The 25,214-nt window shown below is 40.5% G+C and overlaps 1 protein-coding gene across 3 annotated transcripts; it reads left to right on the top strand.

The window, feature by feature from the left end:
- LOC126853087 (protocadherin-like wing polarity protein stan) lies at positions 1-24,846 on the top strand. 3 transcript variants are annotated; one of them, XR_007687907.1, is made up of 18 exons: positions 1-214; positions 9,986-10,512; positions 10,916-11,477; positions 11,566-11,843; positions 11,992-12,705; positions 12,921-13,761; positions 13,856-16,062; positions 17,569-18,673; positions 18,925-19,543; positions 19,844-20,210; positions 20,407-20,622; positions 20,851-21,423; positions 21,504-21,930; positions 22,117-22,354; positions 22,459-22,779; positions 22,958-23,546; positions 24,245-24,328; positions 24,449-24,846. XR_007687907.1 is itself a non-coding variant. In XM_050598512.1 (17 exons), the coding sequence occupies exons 2-17, from the start codon at positions 10,070-10,072 to the stop codon at positions 24,267-24,269; spliced, it is 9,525 nt and encodes a 3,174-aa protein (XP_050454469.1). In that variant the 5' UTR covers positions 1-214; positions 9,986-10,069; the 3' UTR covers positions 24,270-24,846. The 3 variants fall into 3 exon arrangements, 2 of the variants coding, with proteins under 2 accessions (XP_050454469.1, XP_050454468.1); XM_050598512.1 differs by having other exon boundaries at positions 24,245-24,846; XM_050598511.1 differs by lacking the exon at positions 24,245-24,328.
- Positions 24,847-25,214: the final 368 nt, after the last annotated feature.

The raw sequence follows: 25,214 nt of genomic DNA on the forward strand, positions 1-25,214 counted from the left end.
TCGCGCAGCGTGGCGCGAATTTTTCGGTGACTGATTTTTTTATTTCGCGCCACGCCGGAGTAACTCGCGCTCCTTTCAAATATACCGCGGAGAGTGTGCCGGTGTGTGACACATCGAGGAATCAATTGTGATATCGTGGATTTGCAAGAGAAAGAAAGAGAGAGAGAGAGAGAAAGAGAAATGTGACGGATTCGCCGGCGACCTTGGTGAGACGGTGAGTGACCTCTGCGAACCGCGTTCTTCTTCCTCCTCTTGCGCGTCATGTATGCATGCAAAGCTTCTTCCTCTTCTTCTGCTTGCGTCGCTTCTTTCCCCTCTCGACTGTGTCGACGCTTTCCCACGGGAAAAGCGAGCTTTTTAATTGCCATTGACGCCGTACCGGATAATGAATCTCCGGCTCATTATCCGGTCGCGAAAGAGTCTCCTTCAGCGCGTCTCCTCCGCCGATGAGAAAAAACACCCGCGCTGTCAATCGATAATATGTCACTGTGTATCAATCAAATCTGATTGTAAGGCGGGCTGTAGAAAAATATTAAAGAATCGCGCAAACCGCGTCAGGAGAAAATATGCGAGAAATTTAACCTATTTTTTTATAAAATATGAAAAATAGAGATATAAAAATTTGGAAGGTTATTTTTAAGCTCTTCTCTTTTGTTGTTTGTTGTTATTTTTACTATTTTAATGAATTTGAAGTTGACAAATGCATTGTTTATTATCATGTTCTAGTTAAAGTTAAAAATTGAAAATGTAATTAAACAATGAAAGAATGTAGCTAAAAAAAAGATAATTTTTTTACTTGATAAATATCTAAGAAGAGAGGAAAAGGTATTTTGTTATTTTGTTTTTGCGAATCTCATTACAAAGAAACAAATTTCATGGCACTTATATAATTTTTTATTATTCAGTTTCCATCATTCAGAAAGAAAAGCTTTTTTTTATGCATGTATAACTAACTGATTACATTTATCTTAACAAATAATAAATGATGCGTTGAAAAAATATAAAAACGTACTTTACACAAATTTTAGACATTTAAATTTTACTTAGGCTTATCTCTAAGTAAACTCCACATCTGAGCGATAAAAAAATAGCGATGCATTTAATGAGATATATCGCTGATTTTTTTACATAATGGAATAAATATTATCTTAAAATACGAATTGTATTTGAAAAATAGCTACAACTATCAACTTACTCCATTTCTGCTGCCGTTCTTTTAATTAACTCGAAATCTCCTTTTAATTTTGAAAAAGGAGAAAAAACTGTAAAGCGTTTTCGCGAGAAGATTTCCCTTCGAGAATAAGAGACGCGCTACGTCTCCCGAGGGAAATTCGACTCGTGGAAGACCTAAAACGAAGGGTGCTGCAACGAAAACGTCGCGGAGAAAGCCTTGCCGATACATGACACGCGTTGCGACCGACGCGTGCGTTCCTCGGGCGAGCGAATCAATATTTGGAGGGTTGGCGTTCGCGTCCCGACGTCGAGGCCGGCGGAACGTGAGTCACTCACCCCTTATCCGAGAGAGAGAAAACGAGCGAAGCGAAAGGGGGCGGCTGCTGACCTCTCTCTTTCTCGCCCCCTTTTATCTCGCATCGCGGCGTCCGACGCGGCGTCAGCCCTTGTTACGAAAGTTTCGTCGATTCTCGTACAGGCGCGAGAGACATCTTCTCACTCGTTTTTATTTTATTTATTTATTATAAGATTGATTTTACATTAATGTGGGGGATGTTTATATTTTTAATTCTTCTATTTATGTGTATATATTTATATTTATATATTATAATATATTATAATATAATAAATACTTATATATTATATATTTACATAATCTTATTTTTATATATATGAGAAACAAAAAGAGAGAACAGATAAGAAAACTGTTATCTTGATAGTAGTAATAATAAAATAAGCAGTCGATATTAGTAATAATAAGAAACAGGATATAATTAACATACAATAAATCATGTTTCTCAATTGATTCAAAATAGACTTTACTCTAATAAATTTCTGTTTGATATAAATCTGTAATAATATTTGACTGTTAAATCTTATTAAAAAAATTATTTGTTAGACAAGTATTGATCTTTTTTGATATGTTCTTTGAGGGAAGAAAAGTCTATTTTTCTCTAAAAGTTTATACTCTAATCTTGAATTCATTTATGAGATTTTGTCGCGTGGTGCCGCGTGTTGATATGTGCTGGATCTTTAATTAAGACACTCGTCGGATTTTCGGATTTCCCGATCCAGTCGGTCGTTATACGAGCGAACGACGTTAATTTACGAGCAGGTTCCGCGCTCAGGAGCATAAAGTGTACACGCATAACGTCGTCCAAGTAAACCCGTTGGTGCGAGGGGACGCGCACGGATACTCACGGTGGGAACAGGTTCCATAAAATCGAGGGCTCTCTTCCGTTGAATCCTTATCCACGCCCGGCATCTTCGTTACGATGCGCGGCGCTTTGGGAACCCGCAAGGCCCTTTCGACCGTAGGAAAGATCGCTCCGCGAGCCTTTCGAGATACGGATCGAAATCGTACACAATAATCCTATATAGATCTTGTCAATCTGATCGGAAAAATCATCGGGTTCTTAATAGCTGGCTTAATAAACAAAAAACCAGTTTCTCTTCCTCGAAGAAATATAAAAATCCTCTTCACCCGCTGTCATGCGCGTACATATTGGAAAGATACGTTACATATATCTTCCATAAATTCCAATTAATTTTTAATTCCAATGAGTTTGATTAGGAAAAAAGCGAGATATAAATATCTTTTTGTATATAAATAAGTATTTTTTTATGAGTAATTATATTTAAGAAATAATTCTTGAAGTGCATATATTTTGTGATGAAATGTCATGGAGAAAAAGAGAAGAACAGCTGTTCGAGTGTTACTCCGATCGTGATCGATGCGTGTATTTCTCGGGAGACATCGCGATTCATTCTATACCCAGGTAAATCCGCAATGACGTGCCTATTTTCTATCCGGCTACCTACGCGAGAAGCGAAACGGAATACCGCGGAATATATTTTCTCTTTGTCTCCCTTTTCTTCGACCTCACCGTTACGCGAATATGGTTTCGCGTTCGCGCGAATAACGGTGCGCATTGTGGCCGTCGCGGAAGGAATAAAGAGATCTCTCCGTGTATAATCACGTCATCGCGAACGCGAATATTCGCTCATCGCATGCCTCTCGAGCACATCGTTCTTTTTCACCTTGCCCCCTTTTTCCTCGCTGTCGTTCGCGCGTCTTCTACTATGACGATGAGCGGAGCAACGTTCAGCAGTGTCGGCGAGTTAACTTCGCTGTTGGAAGCCGATTGATCGCAGCTAGAAAATCCCCGCGATGTGATTCTGCTTTAATTAAAGCCACAAAGTGAATCCGAATGCGAAGAAAAAGGATAATCGCAAAAAATATTCGGATAGTTAATATAATTTAAATTTAAATTTAAATTTAAATTAGAATAAATAATTTAATATAATTTAAATTATAATAAATATTTATACACGCAACCATTTGACGACAAATTATTCGACTCGTAAAAAATGAAAAAAAGGCGATTAAAATTGATTTACACGGTACAAGAATAAATGCGTATTTGATACGCTCATTCGCGTGACTGTTTCTCTCTCGGGAGAACCTTTTTACTTTTTTCTTCTCGCTCGCAGATTTCTTATATCGATCAGAATCGGAATGAGAGATAAAATCTAAGGAGACTCACGTATTTGTACGGAATAAAATATATCGAGCTTGACTTTGAGAACCATCACACTTTTTCTTGTCCCTTTCTCGGCGTTATATATAAAACTCCGTTCTAATTTAAAATCAACGTACATCAAATTCTCCGAGGCAAATTCCAGAGAACTAATATGCGCATTCCTCATGACACACGAGTGGCGCGTCAAGTGCAGCAGCGCATCGGATTATGCATATGATGCTCCCAAGACGTTCACCTTTTTCCCTTCAGCATCGCGCGCTCCACTCGCTCGCGTAAACTCGCTCGCCCAAGGAGGACCTTCGAAAGAATGGAAATCCTCGAGAGTCTCCTCTCCTCTTCTCTCCTCTCCTCTCCTCTCCTCTCCTCTCCTCGGAGGATCGCTCGCCCGTCTCCTCTCGTCGCAACCTTGAGCAGGAACCGCGTACCTACACCGGTTATTGTAATAGCTGCCCGTCCCTCGCGTGTTCGCGTTTATCGGACCAGCCCAGCCGGTGGTTGCAGAAGAAAGTTGGCAGAAGAAGAAAAATAGAAAAAGAGAGAGAGAGAGAGAGAGAGAGAGAGAAAGAGAGAAGGGCAAACGAACGAGATGAGACGAAGAAGGCGAAGAGGAAAGAGTCGCTGACACCAGCCGCCAGGAGGACGCCTCTGGCGATTCATCAGAGTCGCCCGAGACTTTTTTTTCGTTGAAATAATCACCGGGTCGATTCTTACCTTGCCTGCCCGCTCGTTTCACTCGCATATACTAGTAACTGTAATGAGATGCGGGCCTACGAGCCCGAGCCCGTTCGGCATGCGAGCCGAACGAAGGCCTGCACGTCGGATCGCGTTCGCCACGAAAAGGTATATTACTTGGGATGTATAACGATGAAATTTCGATTCGGGGAGGGCGTGCGTTCGTGTCTTTTGCGAGAATATCGTTAATCGAGGAACGCGAGGTTCGTGATACACGAGAGGAGGGTTGTTCCTCCGAGAAGATACGACGCCTCGTTTCCGCATCGCATTCCTCGGCGAAAGGCATTTCGATTCATAAATCTGCGATCGTTTCGATGAATTTTCGTCATAGAGCCGATATCGGATGTGGCAAACTGTATCTTTTACTATCTTGCCTCTCACTCTTTTTTCTCCCGCGTAACGGAATGAGAATTGATTCCTTCGGAATCATAGCGACAGCGGGGTTTCTCCATCAAGGTTCTTCGTGTAATAGCTGTTGATACGTTCTCAGTTTCATATACGTACAAATAGATGATTTGTATTCTCTGCAGGATGTCTCGTATATAGAGGATGCTGCTTTAAAAAGAAATGGTAGAAAAATACAAAATTTTAAGAAGCAAAGATTTAATAATATTTTGAGTATATAACGACGACAATATTTTTTAATATTATTTTTATAAGATTAAAATATTCTTTTGGTAATTTGCAAAATTTTTCCATGACATGACTTTTATTATTATATATGATTTTTTAATTTGATATTCGAATTAATTTTGTAACTTTATTCTCCGTAAAGATATTCTCGTAAAAGTTTAGTTAACTTAAGACTCTGTTTTCAGCTATTAAAAAGTAACTAATTAAAGAATGCCGATAAGATTTTCAGAAGCGGAAATTCGATAGTTTTCAATATTTAGATAAAAAAAAAAAACATTTAAAATAACTATTTTTATAAAATATATTCCCAAGTTATTCGATGAATGAAAGATAAGAATTAAAATGTAGACGTACAATATTTTGAAGAAAAACTAAAATTTATGAATTCCGTAATAAAAGTCTAGTTAATCGAAGAAGTCGATTAGAGAAGGATGTCGAAAGCTTTTATGAGCTCTTATAGGCCGAGTATCTTCGGTAGTTTTCAATTCCAGCAATCGCATAAACATCCGTAAGGACGGTCACCCGTTTATACGTCTCTATTAAAACAGTGAAATCATGCCGTTTCTTTCGTCAGTAGTCTTATTCGAGATAACAGGTTGCGGTTGATTTACCCAAACAGCGTCCGGCATCGATACAAGTATTTCGGGGCCTTCGTAGGGCCCTGAAAATTTCGTCCGTGAGGAAAGACGCACGAGATAATTGTCGGGACCGGATTCCACGGCGAGATGACTCCCCACTCAAAATAATTAATAGTTAATGGACCAGTCAGTTTCATAGCGACGCGTCCTTCAGGACGACCTGAAAAAACTTGCTCTCGCTATTAAGATAATTTTACGCGTACATTTTGTCCTAAAACACTAGAGAGTTCCTTCATTATCTTAAGAACAATTTATTCATCGAAATAATTTTGTTTTTGATTGTGAAATTATTATTGGAATATATCGAATTATACAGAGTGGATCTAAACATTCCAGCCAGACTTTGAGATTTTATAGGAAATTTAATTTTGAACAAAAAGTTTCCGGAATCATGATTTCAGAGATTTTTGGACGCTAACTTTTTAAGGAAGCATTCTTTGATCTGTGTTTATAGAAATCTTTTTGTTTAGAATTAAATTTCCTGTATAAAATCTCAAAGTCTGGCCGGAAAGTTTGATCTCACCCTGTATATAACAAATGGAATCTCTGTTGCGCATCAATGTAACTATTAGACTTTAAAATTAGATAAAAGGAGCGGATGAAAGGTAACTCTCGCCTGAAAGCCGCGAGAAATTTCCATAACATTTCACGCAGATAACATTATCAAGAAGCCTTTAGTCGAAACGCTTCTCGAGAGATAACCACAGTAGATGCGAGAAATTGAAAGCTTCTCGAAAATCGAGCGGAAAAATTAATAACACCGGTGTTGGCGCAGGTAACCGTAATTTAGATAAACGAGGCTTATATAATGTTACAGTTTTATCTCCTTCCCCTTGTCGCTGGTTAAGAAAATTTGCTTTTATCTGAATAATTGCTAATTATCAAAATCTTTTATCTGTGAGCGATGACATTCTTCTCGATTTTAAATTTATGTTAATATTAACAAAATAAATAAATAAATATTAGCTGAAAATTTCTCGATTTTCAAGCGGAAAATTCGAATCACCGAGCGTACAATTTAACGTAGCGTTTCTGTTGCTCTCCGTCTCTTCTCTCCATCTCATCTCCCGCGGAATAAAAGCCGCCCCGGCCGTCGCGACGGGGGCCCCGGGTTCGATTGGTTCGTGCGGGATCGGCGAGAACCGGATCGGGCTAGATGCCCTCGGGCGACGAAGAGGACGATTGGTTGGACTTGTTGTACGAGGTAAATATCGGGCCCTCGGCACGAACGGTCGATTCTCTTGCCGCCGCGATCTCGGGGGATCGGCCAAGCGGAATAATCCTCCGCGCGGTGCGGAGGATATGCCACCGCGGATGCATCTTGGATCTCGTGGTAATGCATCGCCGCGCGGACTAAAGTTTCTCCGCTTACACGCGAGTTTCTTGCACGCGCAGTTTCGCCATTTGAATATTCTCTCTCGCGCTCACGTTTGGATTTAACGGCGTTCAATAGAGAGATTAGTCGACGGCGTAATTCGACGTTGAGATTGAGTTGACAGTTGGAGAGGGGCTTATTTCCAAATCGTCTTAAAGCCGCGATTTCATAAGAAAGAGATTACTTGTTACTTGTGTATATTTTACAAAGTCGCTGATTCATACAATTATAAAAATAATCTCTATTTTTTAAGAGACGTAGATTATCCACAATTAAATACAAATTCATAATCGTGACTCTTGTAAATATTATATTAACTTAATATAATTAATCAAATTTTTTATGGATATATTATATGGGAAAAATTACATTATGCAAAAGCTCTCACAAATTTCTTAATTTCATGTCCAGTTTGCGGATCAATAAATCCAATCGTCTTAAACGGCGAATCGTCGTTTTCTCGTCACCGCGTGCTTAAAAAATCGTCGCGTTAACATCGGTACTCAGTAGCGGCAAATCGATTCGAGATGCGGTTTGCCAATACATACCTGTTACCGGAGTCATGGATTGAGAGACGCGATATAGAATCGAGTCTCGGGAGCCTCGTCGAGTACATGAATCAACCTGCTCGTATTTATTGTGCGAACGTCGACGGGCGCTTCTCCTCGTTTGGAAGTCTTACGTCAAATCTCTTCTGATTGAGACATCTTAAACGCCGCAATCAAAAAATCTAACGGCACCTTCCTCGATTTCTTTTCCGTTTCTTTTTCTCTCTCTCGCGTTCGATTCTCTCGCCGAATTTTTTCGTCGCAACGAGTGGAGATTTTTTTTTTATTTTTGCTCCGAAATTGAACGGTTCCAAAGTCGAATCGCTGAAATGTTAAATTTAATTTCTTGTTATCTACGACGGTAGAACGAGACGAAAATAACAAGATATAATTTTGATATCCTTCTCAGAATTTATACATTTGTGCTGATATCGAGCCGCATTACTTAAAGTTTACATTTTCGATATGAATATATAGGAGATCGAGTTTTATCAGCGTCAAAATGGGCGATGCGAGATGTGGAGATGTCATATTTATTTTGCCGAAAATTCACAGTTTGGCATGCTTTACGAGACAATCTTAATGATCTTTTTTATTTATTGAAAATTTAAAGTTAATTTTATCAAAGCAAAGAATCGTAATGAGAGAGAAATCCTTTTCTGAAACAAGAAAATTGTTGAGAAAGTTATAATTATCCTGCCATTTTCATCAAAGGAATCATGTTTCTAAAAGAATAGAATAAGATGTGTCTTGCATATGTAAGCAGGCAGATGTGCAACGAGGGTCACGATAAATCGCAGATAGAGATCTTCCGTTCCTCCGGAGCGTGACAGCGGATGTCGCATTCCTGCATATTTACCCGCCATTGTTCCGCAAAGTTAGATGTCAAGGACGCCCATTAGCAATTGTACTTAGCTCGAACATTACATTGAAGAATTGGACCATATGTAGTATGACGAGAATAAATGAGGCTTATAATGATACGATGCTTAATTAATAGGCTGACGCACTTAATGGAGAATTCGAATTGTATTAACAGAAATCTCTCTCTTTCTCTCTCTCTCTCTCTCTCTCTCTCTCTCTCTTTCTCGCTTACGGTTTTTCTAATCGGAGAAATTTTTGCGAGTTTCTTCTCGGGATCCCGTTGCTCACGATCGCTTTCTCGCGATCGCGCGCGGAAGCCGAGCGTGAAGAAACGCGATCGAGGGAAGTTGTGTGTACACTCGTGGCGATGTAAGCGCGTGAGTGAGCACGCGTGTAACGCGAATGGGGGAGGTCAACGAATCTCACTCACGACGACGATGACGACGACGAGCGCTGATGTTTTCAGCGCCTTCTTCGCGCCGAGGGCACGGCCGGAAGTAGTTCGTTTCCCACGTTTTACGCACCGCGGTGAGGAGGAAAGGTCGCTATTCTCAAGACACGAGAAGGGGAGAAACTCGTGCATTTTGAAAATCACCGTTTGTACAGCGACGATTACACGGGTACTCGATCGAGAGAGCGATTAACTCTGCGAAGCGAAAGAAAGAACGAGATTCTCAATCTCGTGTCTTTATATATATTTTCTCGGGTCGAGTTGAGAAGAGAACGCGAGAAGAGAGAAAACGAGAAGAGAGATCCACGTGGGATTACATGCTTCCCCAGTCGCCCCTCCCGATTACTGTCATCTCTCCTGCATTCTTATTTTTATTGTCGATATTTTTCAACGCTTTGAGGAGTTCGAAGAACTGTCATCTCGAAGCTGCTTATTTTAAAGAAGTGAGAAGATTGCCCTCGTCCTCCTAATAAAATGAGAAATTTATCTTCTTTATTCCAAGCCAATTGAGACTTTTCTTGTTCCAACGATGACTGTATTAGTACCGCAATTCAGCAAGCAAGTTGAATTCTTAATTGGAAATTAATCGTTATTCTAATCAAGATTGTTATTAATGAAGCTTTATATTAATGGAGAGCTGACCAAATAAAATATAATCTTTAATTTTACTTTAAGTTATTTATTTTTTAAGTTATATGGACACGCTTTGTCTTGAAAAATTGAATTTTATATTCCAACTATAATTTTTAGAAAGAATATACTGTTTTATTACTTAAATTAATTTTTTTTTTTTTAATTATCTTATGTTTTTTCTCATTTTTTGTATTTTTGATAGTGACGTTGCTCTAATATATTCTCATCATCGAAAAGCATTCAATTCATAAAGTAAATAATTATAGCTAAGAAAAACAAGATCGCTACTTTTATGATTTTATTGCGATCTTAATTGCGATGATAAATTTTCTAGCGAATTTAAATTCATTGATCTCTCCTTGACAAAAATTTGACGTCGATTTATCATTCCGTAGATGGATCCTGACGCAACGAGACGCGCGTCAGGGAGAGGACATAACAGATTGCAGGACCGCGCGGATTAAGTGCGAGCGGCCAGGATGGCGCAGTGGGGATGGACGTTGCTGATTCTGACAACCATCTGGGCGCTGGGCGACAGCTACCTGGCGGTGTTACCGTCCAGCACGCCTGTCGGCGCCCTCGTCTTTGAGGCTGGGGTGCCGCAATTGGGGGGTCGGCGGAAATACGAGGCTTCGAGCGAGCGCACCGCCTGGTTTGCCCGAAAACTCCTCAAGGTGCATCCGCACACGGGTCGCGTGACTCTGGCGAGGACGCTGAGCTGCGACGGACTCCAGTACCCGCGCGTCTTCACCTTCTACGTCGATTCGACGAGCTCCCGCCTCGGTAGGCCCACCATCGACTATTACAGCCTACCGTTGAGAATCCTGATCACCGGATGCGGCGGGGAAAATCGCGACCTGGCAGCCACCAGAGGCTGGATGGCGGAGACTCTGGCCTCTTACGCGATGCCCAGCACCGACAGGTTGGATTAGATTTCAGTCTTAGATAAAGGAAATGTAAACGTCATTTGAGTTAGTGATTTGTAATATTCGAGCTTAATTGGTTCGCTTCGAGATATAGATACGATGTGAGATTATATATTTATATAAAGAGATTTTACGGCAAAAAGGAAATCATTCTGAAAATAGAGTAATCAGTAATGATCGTAAATATAATAATTATAGTTTTAATAATTGATTTAAGATAGATATAGATATGATTTTTTTATCATTGTATGCACATAAATATATTAATTATAACAATTAAAGCTATGAAAATTTCTTTTCTGATTGAAAATTTGCAAAATAGAATAATTTGCAGTCAAGATATATCGAAAAGGCGCTTTAACTTAAAATTTATAAATAAAGATTTAATTACATCAACAGGTTTACCGAAGTGTGTCTGCGGACGTCTCAACTAGTAGCAGCTCTTCGCGATTTTCTACCGCAGACGGCTCTGAAGGAATGCGAAACCAGATGGGGCGGAGTGGCGGATCCCAGATTTCTCGTGGAAGGCGCCGCCGGAGATCTGGTCTCCGCCACCGAGCAATGCTTGGTGGATCCATTGTGGAAAGTTTCAGTCAGCATGATCCTGCGTTGTACCGGTGATTCGCGTCTGACTGATGCCGAGCATCGGTTGAAGATTGTGTTCCATCACCGTCAACTGGACGACACCGATTTGGGTAGAAGGGTGAGGCGAGAGCTGAAGAATCAGTCACCATACTTCGAACAATCTTTCTATGTCGCCGCGGTAGAAGAGGAAAAAGATCCGGGAGTGTACGTGACTTCAGTAAGAGCTAGAGACCCCGAAAACGGCGCCGTACGATATTCGATGAACTCACTGATTGACGCGAGGTCGCAGGCGCTATTAGCTCTAGATCCAGTGACCGGAAAAGTGACGACTCGTGCCAGGCTGGACAGAGAGAACGTCGACGTGCACTATTTCCGGGTATGTATCATAATCACAAAGTCAAAGAAGATAACTTTAACACAAGGAATATATAAATTGCATAAACAAATTGCCATATTTTTTATAGGTACTGGCAGTAGACGATTCCTTCCCACCGCGAACAGGCACGACGACTCTTCAGGTCAATGTATTAGACGCGAACGATCACACGCCCAGTTTTGAGTGGTCGGAATACGATGCGTCGATACGAGAGGGTGTTCCTGTGGGCTCTACCGTGGTTACAGTCAAAGCCACAGATCAGGACACCGGCAGAAACGCCGAAGTGGAGTATTCTATCGTTTCTGTTACGGCAGGTGGTACTACCACGCATACGGAAGACGCGGCAACTTTCAGAATCGATTCTAGGTCAGCAGATGTTCAAATATCAGATATAATATTTATTCATATAGAAGATTTTACAATAAAATTTCTTATAAGATCAAGCCTCAAATTTAGTTTCATTTAAATCACATCTAGACAGAACAAAAATAATATAATCTTCATCTATTTTCAGATCCGGCGTGGTCACTACGCGGACCGCACTCGATCGCGAGATGACCGAAGTCTATACAGTAGTGCTCAGCGTCACGGATCAAGCGACACCACCTTTGACGCGACGAAGCGCGAATGCGACTCTAGTGGTACACGTGCTGGATGACAATGACAATTATCCGCAATTCACTGAACGCACATATTCGGCGTCCGTGTCGGAGGATCTGGACTATACGACTAATCCAGTGGTGGCTCATATCCGGGCGACGGATGCGGACGCCGGCGCTAATGCGGCTGTCCGCTATGCCATCATTGGCGGTAACACGCAGAACACATTTTCCATCGACTCGATGAGCGGCGACATCGTTTTGGTCAAACCGCTCGACTACGAATCTATCCGGAACTACAAAATTGTCATACGCGCTCAGGACGGCGGGTCGCCCGCTCGATCCAATACTACTCAGTTGTTGGTGATGATCAGAGACGTGAACGACAATGCACCGCGATTCTACACGAGCCACTTTCAAGAATCAGTGTCGGAAAATGTGCCGATAGGTTATTCGGTCCTAAGGGTGCAGGCGTACGATGCTGACGAGGGTAACAACGCGCTTATCAAATATAACATCGGTGCGCGCGACTTTACTGGCGCTTCTACAGAAAACTTTCCCATCACCGTTAACACAGAGACTGGATGGATTTATACGACGAAGCAGTTGGATCGCGAACAATGCTCAAGGTATTAATTTCTCTAGTTGATTACAGTAATAGATTGTAAACACTTAGTCAGAGATGAAAAGATTATAATATAAAAAACTAGCGTATAATTCAAAACTAGTAAATGAAAACGAAAAATAATTTATTATATATTATAAATTTATATCATATATTATAAATTTCAATAAAAACAAATCCTTTTATAAATTTTGTGACACGAAGTTTTTTTTATTTTAGATACCAATTTATAGTAATTGCGGCGGATTCTGGCGAGGAACCAAAATCCGCGAGCGCAACGGTCATTCTTACGGTGACCGATGTAAACGATAACGATCCGTATTTCGAGCCGAAGAACTATGAGGCCGTAATATCCGAAGACGATCCGCCGGGCACTCCGGTCGCCTCGGTGACTGCCACCGATCCGGACGAAGACGCTAGGATCCACTACGAGATTACGGGCGGCAACACGCGCGGACGCTTTTCCATCGCGTCGCAAAACGGCCGCGGCCTCATCACCGTTGCTCAGCCGCTTGATTACAAGCAGGAAAAACGATTTGTGCTGACGGTGACAGCTTCGGATAGTGGTGGTCGCACCGATACTGCTTTGGTCTACGTTAATGTGTCGGATGCCAACAATTTCTCGCCAGTGTTCGAGAACGCGCCGTACTCAGTCTCGGTATTCGAAGATGCGCCGGTCGGCGTGACCGTCTTGGTAGTCAGCGCCACCGATTCTGACGTCGGCAAGAACGCTCAGATCACTTATAGCCTGGCCACTGATAATGGCGAACAAGCAATCAACGAGTTCACCATCAATCCACAGACCGGAGCAATCACGACAACTAAAGCACTCGATCGCGAACTAGTACCTTCGTATTTATTGACAGTGACTGCTAGAGATGGTGGGATACCACCGTTGTCGGATACCACTGATGTGGAGATTTCTGTTACGGATGTGAACGATAATGCGCCGGTTTTCGAGGCTCCTCAATATCACGGATCAGTTCCTGAAGATGTTTTAGTGGGTACCAGCGTGCTGAGGATTGCGGCGACTGATGCGGATACTGATCTCAATGGTCGGGTAAGTATAATTTTTTTTAAATTATGATTAAATAAATTATTTATTATTGTTTTTTTTGTGTTTTTAATGAATCCAATACATGTTTCCAATACAGGTGAGGTATGCTTTAGAGGACGACGGCGATGGCGCATTTGCAATTGACTCTACGACAGGTATCATTAGAACCTCGAAGCCGCTGGACCGAGAATCGGTGGCTCGTTATGCTTTAAAAGCTGCTGCCATAGATCGCGGTTCACCCGCGCTTTCATCCGTCGTTCCGGTCATCGTCAAAATCGAAGACATCAATGATTCGCCGCCTGCCTTCGAAAATGACAAAATTGTTCTTTATATCGCCGAGAATTCGCCGATCGGTTCAACCGTCGGCGAAATTTATGCCCACGATCCGGACGAGGGTCTAAACGCGGTGGTACAGTACAGCATTATCGGGGGTGAGGATTCTAACAGCTTTGCCCTGAATATCCGACAGGGAGCCGATCGGGCAGAGCTTATTACTCTCGAAGAACTGGACTATGAATCGCCAAAGAAAAGATTCGAACTTGTGGTGCGCGCCGCATCGCCGCCACTGCGCTCCGATGCACTGGTGCAGATTCTAGTGACCGACGTGAACGATAATGCGCCAGTGCTCAAGGATTTCCAGATTATTTTCAATAACTTTAAAGATTTCTTTCCGACCGCGCCGATTGGCCGTATACCGGCGATGGATGCCGATGTTACTGACAATCTTGTTTATAGCATCCTTACCGGTAACAACGCGAATCTGATTGATCTCAACAAAACCTCAGGAGAGATCCGGCTGTCGCCGCAGCTTAACACCAATGTGCCGCGAGTGGCAACCATGGAGGTTGCTGTGACGGACGGCATCAATGAGGCGAAGGCCATGATGACATTGTCGGTGCGTTTGATCACCGATGAAATGCTGTTGAACTCTATTACAGTGAGACTGGACGATATGACAGTTGAGGCGTTTCTTAGTCCTCTTTTGGGTTACTTCCTGGACGGTCTGGCAGCCATCATTCCGTGCCCTCGTGAAAACATTTTTCTTTTCAGCATTCAGGAAGACGCAAACGTGAACGCCAAGATCCTGAACGTGAGTTTTTCGGCGCGCAGAGTGGAGCCCGGCACGTTTGACGAGTTTTACAGTCCACAGTTTCTTCAAGAACGAGTTTATCTAAATCGCGGTATCTTGGCAAGACTGGCGACGGTCACAGTTTTGCCCTTCGATGACAATCTTTGCGTTAGAGAACCTTGTCTAAATTTCGAAGAGTGTCTGACGGTATTGAAATTTGGCAACGCTTCCGGTTTTGCCAGCAGCGATACAGTTCTTTTCCGACCCATCTATCCGGTGACGACATTCGCCTGCAGATGTGGCCGCGGCTTTACTGGCAGTCGCGAAGCCTATATGTGCGACACCGAAGTAAACCTATGCTACTCGAATCCGTGCGCGAACGGTGGCACTTGTCACAGACGAGAAAACGGATACTCGTGTATCTGCATGCCTGACTTCACCGGCAAGAACTGCGAGATCTCGTTGGACCATGACGTTTGCTTGACACCTGGCCTCTGCAAGGGCGGCTCTCAATGCACCGTTCTTAAAAATACCGACGATTTTATTTGCGAGGATTGTCCCGTAACCGCGGTAGAGAACGTGACACCATTCTGCGAGCTTAGAGCGCGCAGTTTTGGTCCGGCGACGTTTCTCACTTTTGCCTCTCTTAAACAACGTCATCGTCTCCATCTCAGACTAAAATTTGCTACTGAGTTGACCGACGGTCTCTTACTCTATAATGGCAGGTACAACGAACGGCATGACTTTATCGCCCTGGAAATCGTGGACTCGCAGGTACAATTTAGCTTCTCTCTGGGTGACGAAGTGACCCGAGCCACGGCGGGCGTTCTCGGTGGAGTCTCGGATGGACGATGGCACGAAGTCGAGGTCTCCTACATCAATCGAACGGTGACAGTGTCCCTGGACGATTGTGACATCGCACTCGCTTTGGAACATGGCGAGAGGCTGGGACCGAGATGGAACTGCGCCGACAGGAGCGAGAGAATTCTTGAAGAACGCTGCGGACTGGTCACCGAGACCTGCCATAGATTTCTGGATCTAACTGGACCATTGCAACTTGGCGGTTTACCGGCGATCCCATCCGATTTTCAAATTCGCAACAAAGACTATGTCGGATGTATCAGTGATTTTTATATCGACCACATTTTCGTCGACTTGAACTCCTTCGTGGCTGATAACGGGACCCATGCCGGTTGTCCTGAGAAGACCGCCTTTTGCGCCTCATCGCCCTGCAGGTAATAATTGACAAAAAATTTAGCATTCGCAAGAATTTGCAAAATTAAGATTTAAGAGATCAATATCAACTTTTATTTCAACATGTTTCAGTAAATTTTTTTTTAGAAATGTTTGATTTCTTTCATTGAAAAAGATTATCAGAAATTATTATAAGGTAAAATTTTTACATATTTGATACTATTTTTTGGTGGGTAAATTAAAAAAGAAAAAGTTTATTTGCTTGAAATAAATTAAGAAGATAAAGCTTTATTACACAATTATAATATTGTTAAAATTAATTTTTTGAGGAGTAAAATTAAAGATGTAGAGAATAAGCTAATATAAAATGCATCTTCTGTTAATCTTATATATGTAAAATTAATCTTATAATATTAATATAATTAGAAATGTTTTAACATGGATTCTCAAGTCATCTTTATAATAATTATAAATTTTGAACAAAAATGAATAAAATAATTTTGTAATCGAACAAGTCAAGGTAATGTGAAAAAAATATTAAAAGAATTAAATATATAGAACAATTTTATAATATGATATTATAGATATAAAAAAATACATGTTAGTTTTCAAATTTACTGCTGCTAAAGCAATGTCATATTTATAATAACTGAAGAAAACATATCTATTATTCTTTTCGCGCTGTTATATGTTTACGGTTTTTGTGTTTACTATTTATATATGGTTTGGCTATGACTGTTTTCTGACTGTCTTCTTTCTGATTATTGACTTAGTTTTCATAGCGAGAGTTCCGGAAGCGCAGGTAGATATGTCTGCCTGCGTCTTTCGCTTTCCTTGCGGATATTTTATTATGTAAAAATTATAATATCCTAATGTGTTTGTCGTTTAATTTGTAATGTGTAAAGTAAAAAAGAAATGGCACTGACTATAAGTAAGTAAACTGAATTATTTATACTGCTTGATATTTTATTTTCACATTTATTTTATCTGAATCTCTGTCTCGTTTATTTTTATTTTTGCTACAGGTATTATAATTGCGCTGCTTCTTTGACTTATAATAATTTAACAATTGAAGTTTTCGGCTTTTTATCTTTTTATGGATAATTTTGATTTTCTGCAACAATTTTATCAACGGTAAGTGGTCATGAACCACAGGTTTCTTTTTAATATATTATTTTTCTTTCCATCTTTCCATTATAAATGACTGCTTCAAATAATTGATAGTTTGATGTTTGAAAGAATTTTCCTTTCTCTCTTTTCGTCATGGTTTTAGACATTGTTTTCCCGTAAATAATTATAGTATCACAACTAAAAACTTTTTTATAAGATTCTTATTGTTGACAATAAAATTTTCATTTAATTCTATTTTTTTATTTTATTATTCAAATTATCTAGAACTTATTCACCAAAAAATTGTTAATTTGTTCGTATATATGTATATCTACAGTTTAAGATGACTTGAATCCAGGTTGAAATATTTTATCGCAATGAAATTAAGACTAACAAGAATGATTTACATTGTGCTTGAATGATCGTTTTTTGTGCAGAAATAATGGAAAATGCCGCGAAGTATGGGCAGGTTTTCTTTGCGAATGCGAGGACGCGTTCGCTGGCCCAACCTGCGCCGAGGAGGTCGGCCAACCATGGATGTTTCATGGGCATGGTATACTCAGCTTCAACCCACTGCTCCGACCAATTCAGTTGCCTTGGCTAACCGCCCTGAGTCTCCGAACCCGAGAACGACAGACGTTCGTTATGAACGTGCAAATCGGGCAGAACAGCTCAGTGCTACTCGAGGTGCGAGATGGGAAGCTGATAATCTCATTAGACGGCGCGGACGTAATTGGTACTACCGGCACCGTCGCCGATGGCGAATGGCATCGAATAGAAGTCCTCTGGCAGACCGGCCACGTGTCCCTAGATATCGATTACAGGGATCGACCAACAACTCTGCCTCTACCCGCCAAACTGCAGGGTCTTTACGTCGGACGAATACTCGTAGGCAGCCCCGACCAGACTATCGACACTCAATTGAAACCTTTGTACGGTTGCTTGCAGAACATTCGGGTTGGGTCGAACCAGAGTCTACTCCACCGCCCGACAGTGAAACAGAACGTGACCGTCGGTTGCCCATCGAAATCCAAATGCGAAATCAATTGCGATCCAGAAACTACAATCTGCCAATCCCGTTGGCAGTCCAGCGAATGCGTTTGCGCCGCTGGTTACGTTGGGCCCAAGTGCGAGCCCGTGTGCGACCTGCATCCGTGCAAGCAAACTGGCGTCTGCTTGAAGGACGTAACTATGTCCAATCATGGTTATCGTTGCGATTGTACGTCATCCGAGTACACAGGCAATTATTGCGATATCAAAGCCGATCAGCCCTGTCCAGCAACGTGGTGGGGCACGCCGGTATGTGGCCCATGCCACTGCGACGAAACTAAAGGCTACGATCCGGCCTGCAACAAAACCACCGGCGAATGTTACTGTAAGGAGAATCATTATCAGCCGACCGGGCGCAAAGAATGTATACCTTGCGAGTGCTACGTGATTGGCAGCTTCGGGCCACGTTGCGACAGCGAGACCGGTCAATGTCGCTGCCGAACCGGAGTGATCGGTCGAGCGTGCACCGACTGCCCGAATCCTTATGCCGAGGTGAGCAAAATATATAACAGCGTATATAAAATTATATTTTAGAGTCAGCGTTATAACATCTTTAAGATAAATTTCCCAGATAAATTGAAAAGATAAAACTAATTATAAAATTGATAGATGAAATACGTTTTAATTATATATAATGCATCATCTTATCAAATAAAATAGAATATCTTTCTATAAAAGAATATAATATAAATATCAACATTATATTATATTAATTAATATTTATATTTATTAATATGTTTTAGGTAACTCTGAGGGGATGCGAGGTAGTCTACGACGGCTGTCCCAGATCATATTCGGATGGTCTGTGGTGGCCGCGAACTCTCTTTGGAATGACAGCCATTGAGGACTGTCCCGGCACTGCTGAAGGCAAAGCTTCGAGATCATGTGATGACAAATTAGGCGGCTGGCAATCACCTGATCTCTTTAACTGCACCTCGGAGGCTTTTGTTGAACAACGACATCAGCTTGCGGCCTTGGAGACCAAGGATCTCACGTTAAACACTTATGTAGCCGTAAAGATGGCGAAGGATGTTCACCGAGCGGTGAATATCACCAGGGATATGTACGGAGCGGATCTTCTGGTAGCGGAATCTTTGCTGGTGACGTTGCTACGTTACGAAGAAAGCCTGGTGGGGTTAAATTTAACTCACAGTCAGGATAAGGATTATGTCTCCCATCTGATTGGCATAGCTGGAGCGATTCTGAAATCCAAATACAAGGAGAAATGGGAGAAGATAGGAGAACTCAACGGAGATAGTCCCGACAAAATTCTGAACGCTATGGCGAATTACCTGAAGACTCTAACGGCATCGCAACACGATACTTTCACCAGTCCTTTTGAAGTAGTCGATAGCAACGTTGGTGAGTGACTTGTTTTTTCTTAATTTAATTATTAAAAGAATTTGTTATTAAATTTTGATAAACTGTATATTTATTATTTTTAAAATTAAATAGTGAAATTTTTTATTTAAAAATAATTTTGAACTATTTTTGATCATCTAACATATAAACTAGTTTGTAATAATTTTAATTAAATAATATGAAGATAGTAAGATTTATATAATTTTTATACAAAAAATATACTTTATATTATTTGATAAAAAGAATAGATTTAATTTAAAAACATTTATTTATTGTTAAATATATGCCGTCATATTTCAGTACTGGGTCTAGACATCATAACATCGGAGAGCCTCTTCGGCTATGAGACCGCCGAATATAAGGAAGATCCCGCTTTATCAACGGCGAGGCCTTCGGAAGCCGACCGAAAGGTCATTCTGCCCGATACCTCTGCTTTTCTTAGTTCATCGGCGCACTTTGGTCCATCCGTCAGTTTCCCGAAGTACAACAATTATATGGCTGATCCGAATAGATTCGACCCGTACTCAAAGATTCAAGTGCCGCTCAATACTCTGGGAATCAAACCTATCGTGCAGGGCGAGCTGAATGTCAAGAACAGCCTGAGCAATCGAAAAGCCGTACTGAGTTACGTACAGTACAAAGAACTCGGTGCTCTTTTGCCTCAAAGGTACGTTTATAAAATAATTTTAATCTCTTATATTATACATAATTATAACAATTATATTGATATAAATAATTCCGTATATTACATTCTGTATAAATTTTATACAATTTTACAAGTCTGTACAAATTTTCCTTGAAATTTTGCATTTCGAGCAGAATTAATAAAATGGATAATTTCTTAATGATATTTAATATCACAGATTCGACGATTCGGTCGCAGTTAGATGGGGTGTAGAAGTAGCAGTTGGTTCGCCTGTAATGACCGTCTCGGTATTGGTTCCTTCGGACAACGGTTACGAATCCTTGACCGGAATCCCTTTGCAGTCGCCGGTTCAAGTTCGACTTTGGCTCAACGAGAACGACGATTTTAAGACTAGAACAAATCCACAGTGTGTCCATTGGAGCACGGCGAGAGGGTAAGAAAAGTTAATTAAATTTTTATATGCAGAGATAGATCAAGAAAAATTACAATTTATATTAAATAATTTTAAAATTATTATCTTTATTTAATAATTTTAATGATTTTAAAATATTTAATAATTTAACTAATTTAATATAATAATTAATTTTATTTCATTTTATCTTGACAAAAATTTTGTATGAAAGCTGACACAAAATAATTTATTTTAATTGATGAATTTCAGAGTCGGTGAATGGAGCCGAATGGGCTGCACGACGGAAATTGAAGACAATTCTTTGTCATTCGGTACCATCGTGAATTGTTCCTGTTTGCAATTGTCCTCCTTTGCCATACTGACGGATGTCCTCGATCTGGAATATGTTCCCGAGCCATCCTTGTTGGAGGACGTGACTAGCTACAGCGCGTTTATACTCGCGCTGCCACTATTATTATCCGCCCTCCTGATCTTGGCATTAATCCGTGGCGGAGGTACCAATTCCAACAGTATTCACAAGAATTTGGTGTTGTGCGTTTTCGTCGCAGAAGTTCTGTACTTGATCGCGCTCAAAGCCAGGGGTCCTTTGATTTCTAACGAGTTCCCATGCAAACTGACAGCGATAGGACTACATTACGCTTGGTTGAGTACTTTCGCCTGGACTCTCGTAGATTCTGTTCATCTCTATCGGATGCTGACAGAGATGAGAGATGTGAATCACGGTCAGATGAGATTTTACTACACCATGGGATATGGTCTACCGGCTGTCATTGTTGGACTCACCATTGGCGTCAGAGCAGATCAATACGGAAATTTCTATTTGTAAGTTAACTTAAACTAAAATAAAATTGATTTCTTTTTAATGTGATTTTAAACACATAAATTTTTGCTTGCTATTCTAGTTGCTGGCTATCCATCTACGAGACCGTGATTTGGTCACTAATAGGACCTGTTTGCGCAGCCGTGTTGGTGAACTTCTGCATTCTCGTGATGTGCATCCGCGCAGCTTTTACTTTAAAGGAGCACATTATGGGTTTTGGAAATTTACGAACGCTTTTATGGCTCTCCGTAGCATCGTTGCCCTTATTAGGATCGACATGGACCCTGGCAGTTCTCAATGCATCCGAGAACTCGCCAACTCTATCGTATTTGCTAAGTGTTACTATCGTGGTTCACGCAGCATTCAGCCTGATCGGCTACTGTTTTATCAATGGCAGAGTGAGGAGAAATTTATATCAGAGTTTATTAAGATGTATTGGCAAAAAGACACCTTTGCTGGAAGGAAGTATGGGTAACGGAAGTAGCAGTCAAAATGTAAATGGTCACTCGGTATGTAGATTCAAAGCCTTGCCTTGTTTTATATTTTAAAAGAAGATGGAAAAAATCTCAAATATAGTTTAGAAATATTTGAAAAAAATAACTTTCTTAAAATTCTGCTTATAGATTAATTATTAAAATAATTTCAAGATTCATAAAAATTAAATAAACATGTAATGAATTATGATAATATTTCAGCGTTCGGCATTGGCTTATTCTTCGACCTACAGCGGAGCTGAATCCGCATGCAGGAGAGTCCATGTCGGCGTGTCCACGAGCAGCACGACTTCAAGAAGTACAAATAAAACGGGCTCAAGTCCTTATCGTAGCGATACACACTTGAGACATACGTCAACATCAACGAGCAACTACAACAGCGATCGAGATCCGTATCTTTCGTCCAGGAGTCATCGATCAGCGCTACATACTCGACAAGGTAGTTTTATTAACGTTATAAAAAAATTAATTTTTTTTTAATTAATAATTTAAATTAAACAAAAATAATATTGCACATCATATAATTTCACGCCAATATTATAGCGGATTCTACGGAGGTGAGAAGCCAGCGCAGAGAATCGGAATCAGACTCGGACGGCTCTCAAGCCGAAGGAGGCGGAAGAAGCCTGGATCTCGCCAGCTCGCATAGCTCCGATGAGGACGACGTCACATCAAGGTCTCACAGAAACATGGGAGTATCTACGCAGCAACATGTCGCCCATAGCTACCTGCCCAACATTCATACCAATCCGGCCGAACATTTGAATATACTTTGCTCAAATGCCGAACTGTTCCCCAACATCAAACCTATCTACGCCCCTCGATGGAGCTCCCAACTGCCGGAAGCATATTTATCATCAAATGGTGAGATTAATTCATTTATATTATAATATATATATATATATATATATATATATATATATATATTTATTTATTTATTTATTTATATACAATAGTTATTCGAAAATATTACAAGAAGAGCTCTATATAACTTTTTACAAAGGAAAATTGATAAACATTTGATAAACAATGTTCTTTGTAGTTATGGACGTGCGTGGCAGCCAATGGTCCGGCGGCACCATGTCAGACAACGAGATGGCCTCGAATAAGACTTCGAGTCCAAATCCGCTGCCGTATCCAGAGATGAGTTCGCCGCAGAAGAATCAGCCCGATGAAAATTATTCAGAAGGCGAGGAGAAGGTGCACCATCTGGGCGAGAAATATCTATTCCCGTACACCGCTGAAGAGGATCATACAGTGTCACCCACACCATACATGTTGTCCATGTCGTCGCGTATCTTAGCATCCAGCATGAGCCATCATTCGCAGAACTCGAATCACGAGAATCTGAGCGGTTCCGAGCAGCGCTATGGCAGCCTGAAGCGAGGTCAGAGTCTGCATGGCTCGCAGCACGACAATCTCAGCGGTTCCGAGAGATACGGTAGTCTCAAACGCGGTAAAATGGGCACCCCGACGGTGCTGGAGGACACCCCCGAGTATATTCTGCCGATGAGCGGGAGGATATTATCGAGCTCGTTGACCCACGATCTACAACATAGTAACGAACTGGCGGCGCTCAGGCAACAGCAGCAGCAGCAGCAACATTACGAGCAGACCATCACTGAGACCGAGTAAGTACATCATGTTGTTTTTGAGAGATTTATTTATTAATCAGTATATCGGGTGTTTTTTTTTTAAGTAAATGGTGAAAGATTTAGCTTTTATGTACGATGGATTTGATGCATGAATCAAATATGAAAGTATTTAGAATTACCTTCTTTCTATATATATAGCTTTTTTGCATAGAGAAATACTATCGTCTTTTAAAAATTTAATAATATAAGAGTGTTATTTATCTCGTGCATACTGGAAAAAAAAATTTCCTGTTATTTCAACAAATTGGAATATTTTAACATGAAGTAAATGTGATTTTAAATAATCTCTCTATATAGCTATTTATAATCTACATAATTAATAAAAAATGATGTTACATATATCATGATGAACATTAATAATTAAGTACGTTAGAAAAGTCATACTAAATAAAATAATACACGTTGTCACGTTTGAATAAAAATAGAAACCTTTATATAAACGATTATATCCGAGAAGTTTCTACTTTCCACAATGAGATATAAAATAATTTACAAAAAGACAGTACAAATACGTCACATCCAACGTATATAGAAAGGATCGGCAGCGATCTATAATATACTTAAGTTATAGCGATTTATTTTCTAGCGCAATTTTTCTCGTAACGCTCGTTTTTTAATTCATTCATTCTGGTTTCTTTGGTTTTCCGTTTCTTCTTGCTGTTTGCACGCGAAAGGTGGCGTTGGAACATTCTAACATAACTGTATCTTTTCTGTGATCCGCTTACCCTATTGACGGCTATCGAACCATCAGTGAGGAGGTAAGCATTTATGGTGAACATCTGTAAATCGCAACGATTGTCTCTATCGCTAATCTTCTCCGTATCTCTCGCGATCGCTCGATCGGACAGGGAATAATCGCAATTGTCGCTCTGTTGCAGGAAGGATACTAATGCGGAAACGTCCGTTTGACGAGGTCCGTGCCACACAAACGAGAACAACGTACAAAGTAATTTAGCTTACGCCTAGCTTAAGTGTCCACAGCGCGCAATAAAGACTCGAACGATCGTCGATATATATATTTTAAAAAAGCGGCCATGAGTTACATAATTAGCCATATTAATTAGCGTGTATGTGCGAGCGCCCGTTCATATATCGCATATGAATGGGTTCGCCGCAGTACCGGAGAGATAAATGCATACGTCGCAATATTTTTCAATGATCTAATAGCAAACGATGACGTCGTTGAAATAATTATTTATTTAATGAATATCATTAAAAATGGATATTATTGACAATTATCGTTTGCATCATTGGAAAATATCGATGTGACTTTTATTCATGGTCATGTAATCGAAGGATTCGGTGCACAAAAATATACAAGAGGTAAGTTAATAATTTTGAAATTTTTGTTTTAGTTATACATACAACTTGTATAACCAAAAGTGACTTAAAATTTTGTGTAATTTTGTGTTTAAAAAAAAAAAAAAACACATTTCATATTACACATATTATATGGCTTTACCTCGTTTGTGTGCAGCGAATGCGTTCAATTACTCTGATCGACTCGATATAAAAAAATTTGTGCTTATTGTTTACTTTGTATTAAGAAGCGACTTGGTGATTTATTATGAATCTCTTATTTTTCTCGACGAACGATTTAATTGCTGTTAATTGGCAATGAATGTTCGGAAAAAGATACGGAGA

This window comes from Cataglyphis hispanica, chromosome 11 (assembly GCF_021464435.1).
Source record: "Cataglyphis hispanica isolate Lineage 1 chromosome 11, ULB_Chis1_1.0, whole genome shotgun sequence".
Lineage (NCBI taxonomy): Eukaryota > Metazoa > Arthropoda > Insecta > Hymenoptera > Formicidae > Cataglyphis > Cataglyphis hispanica.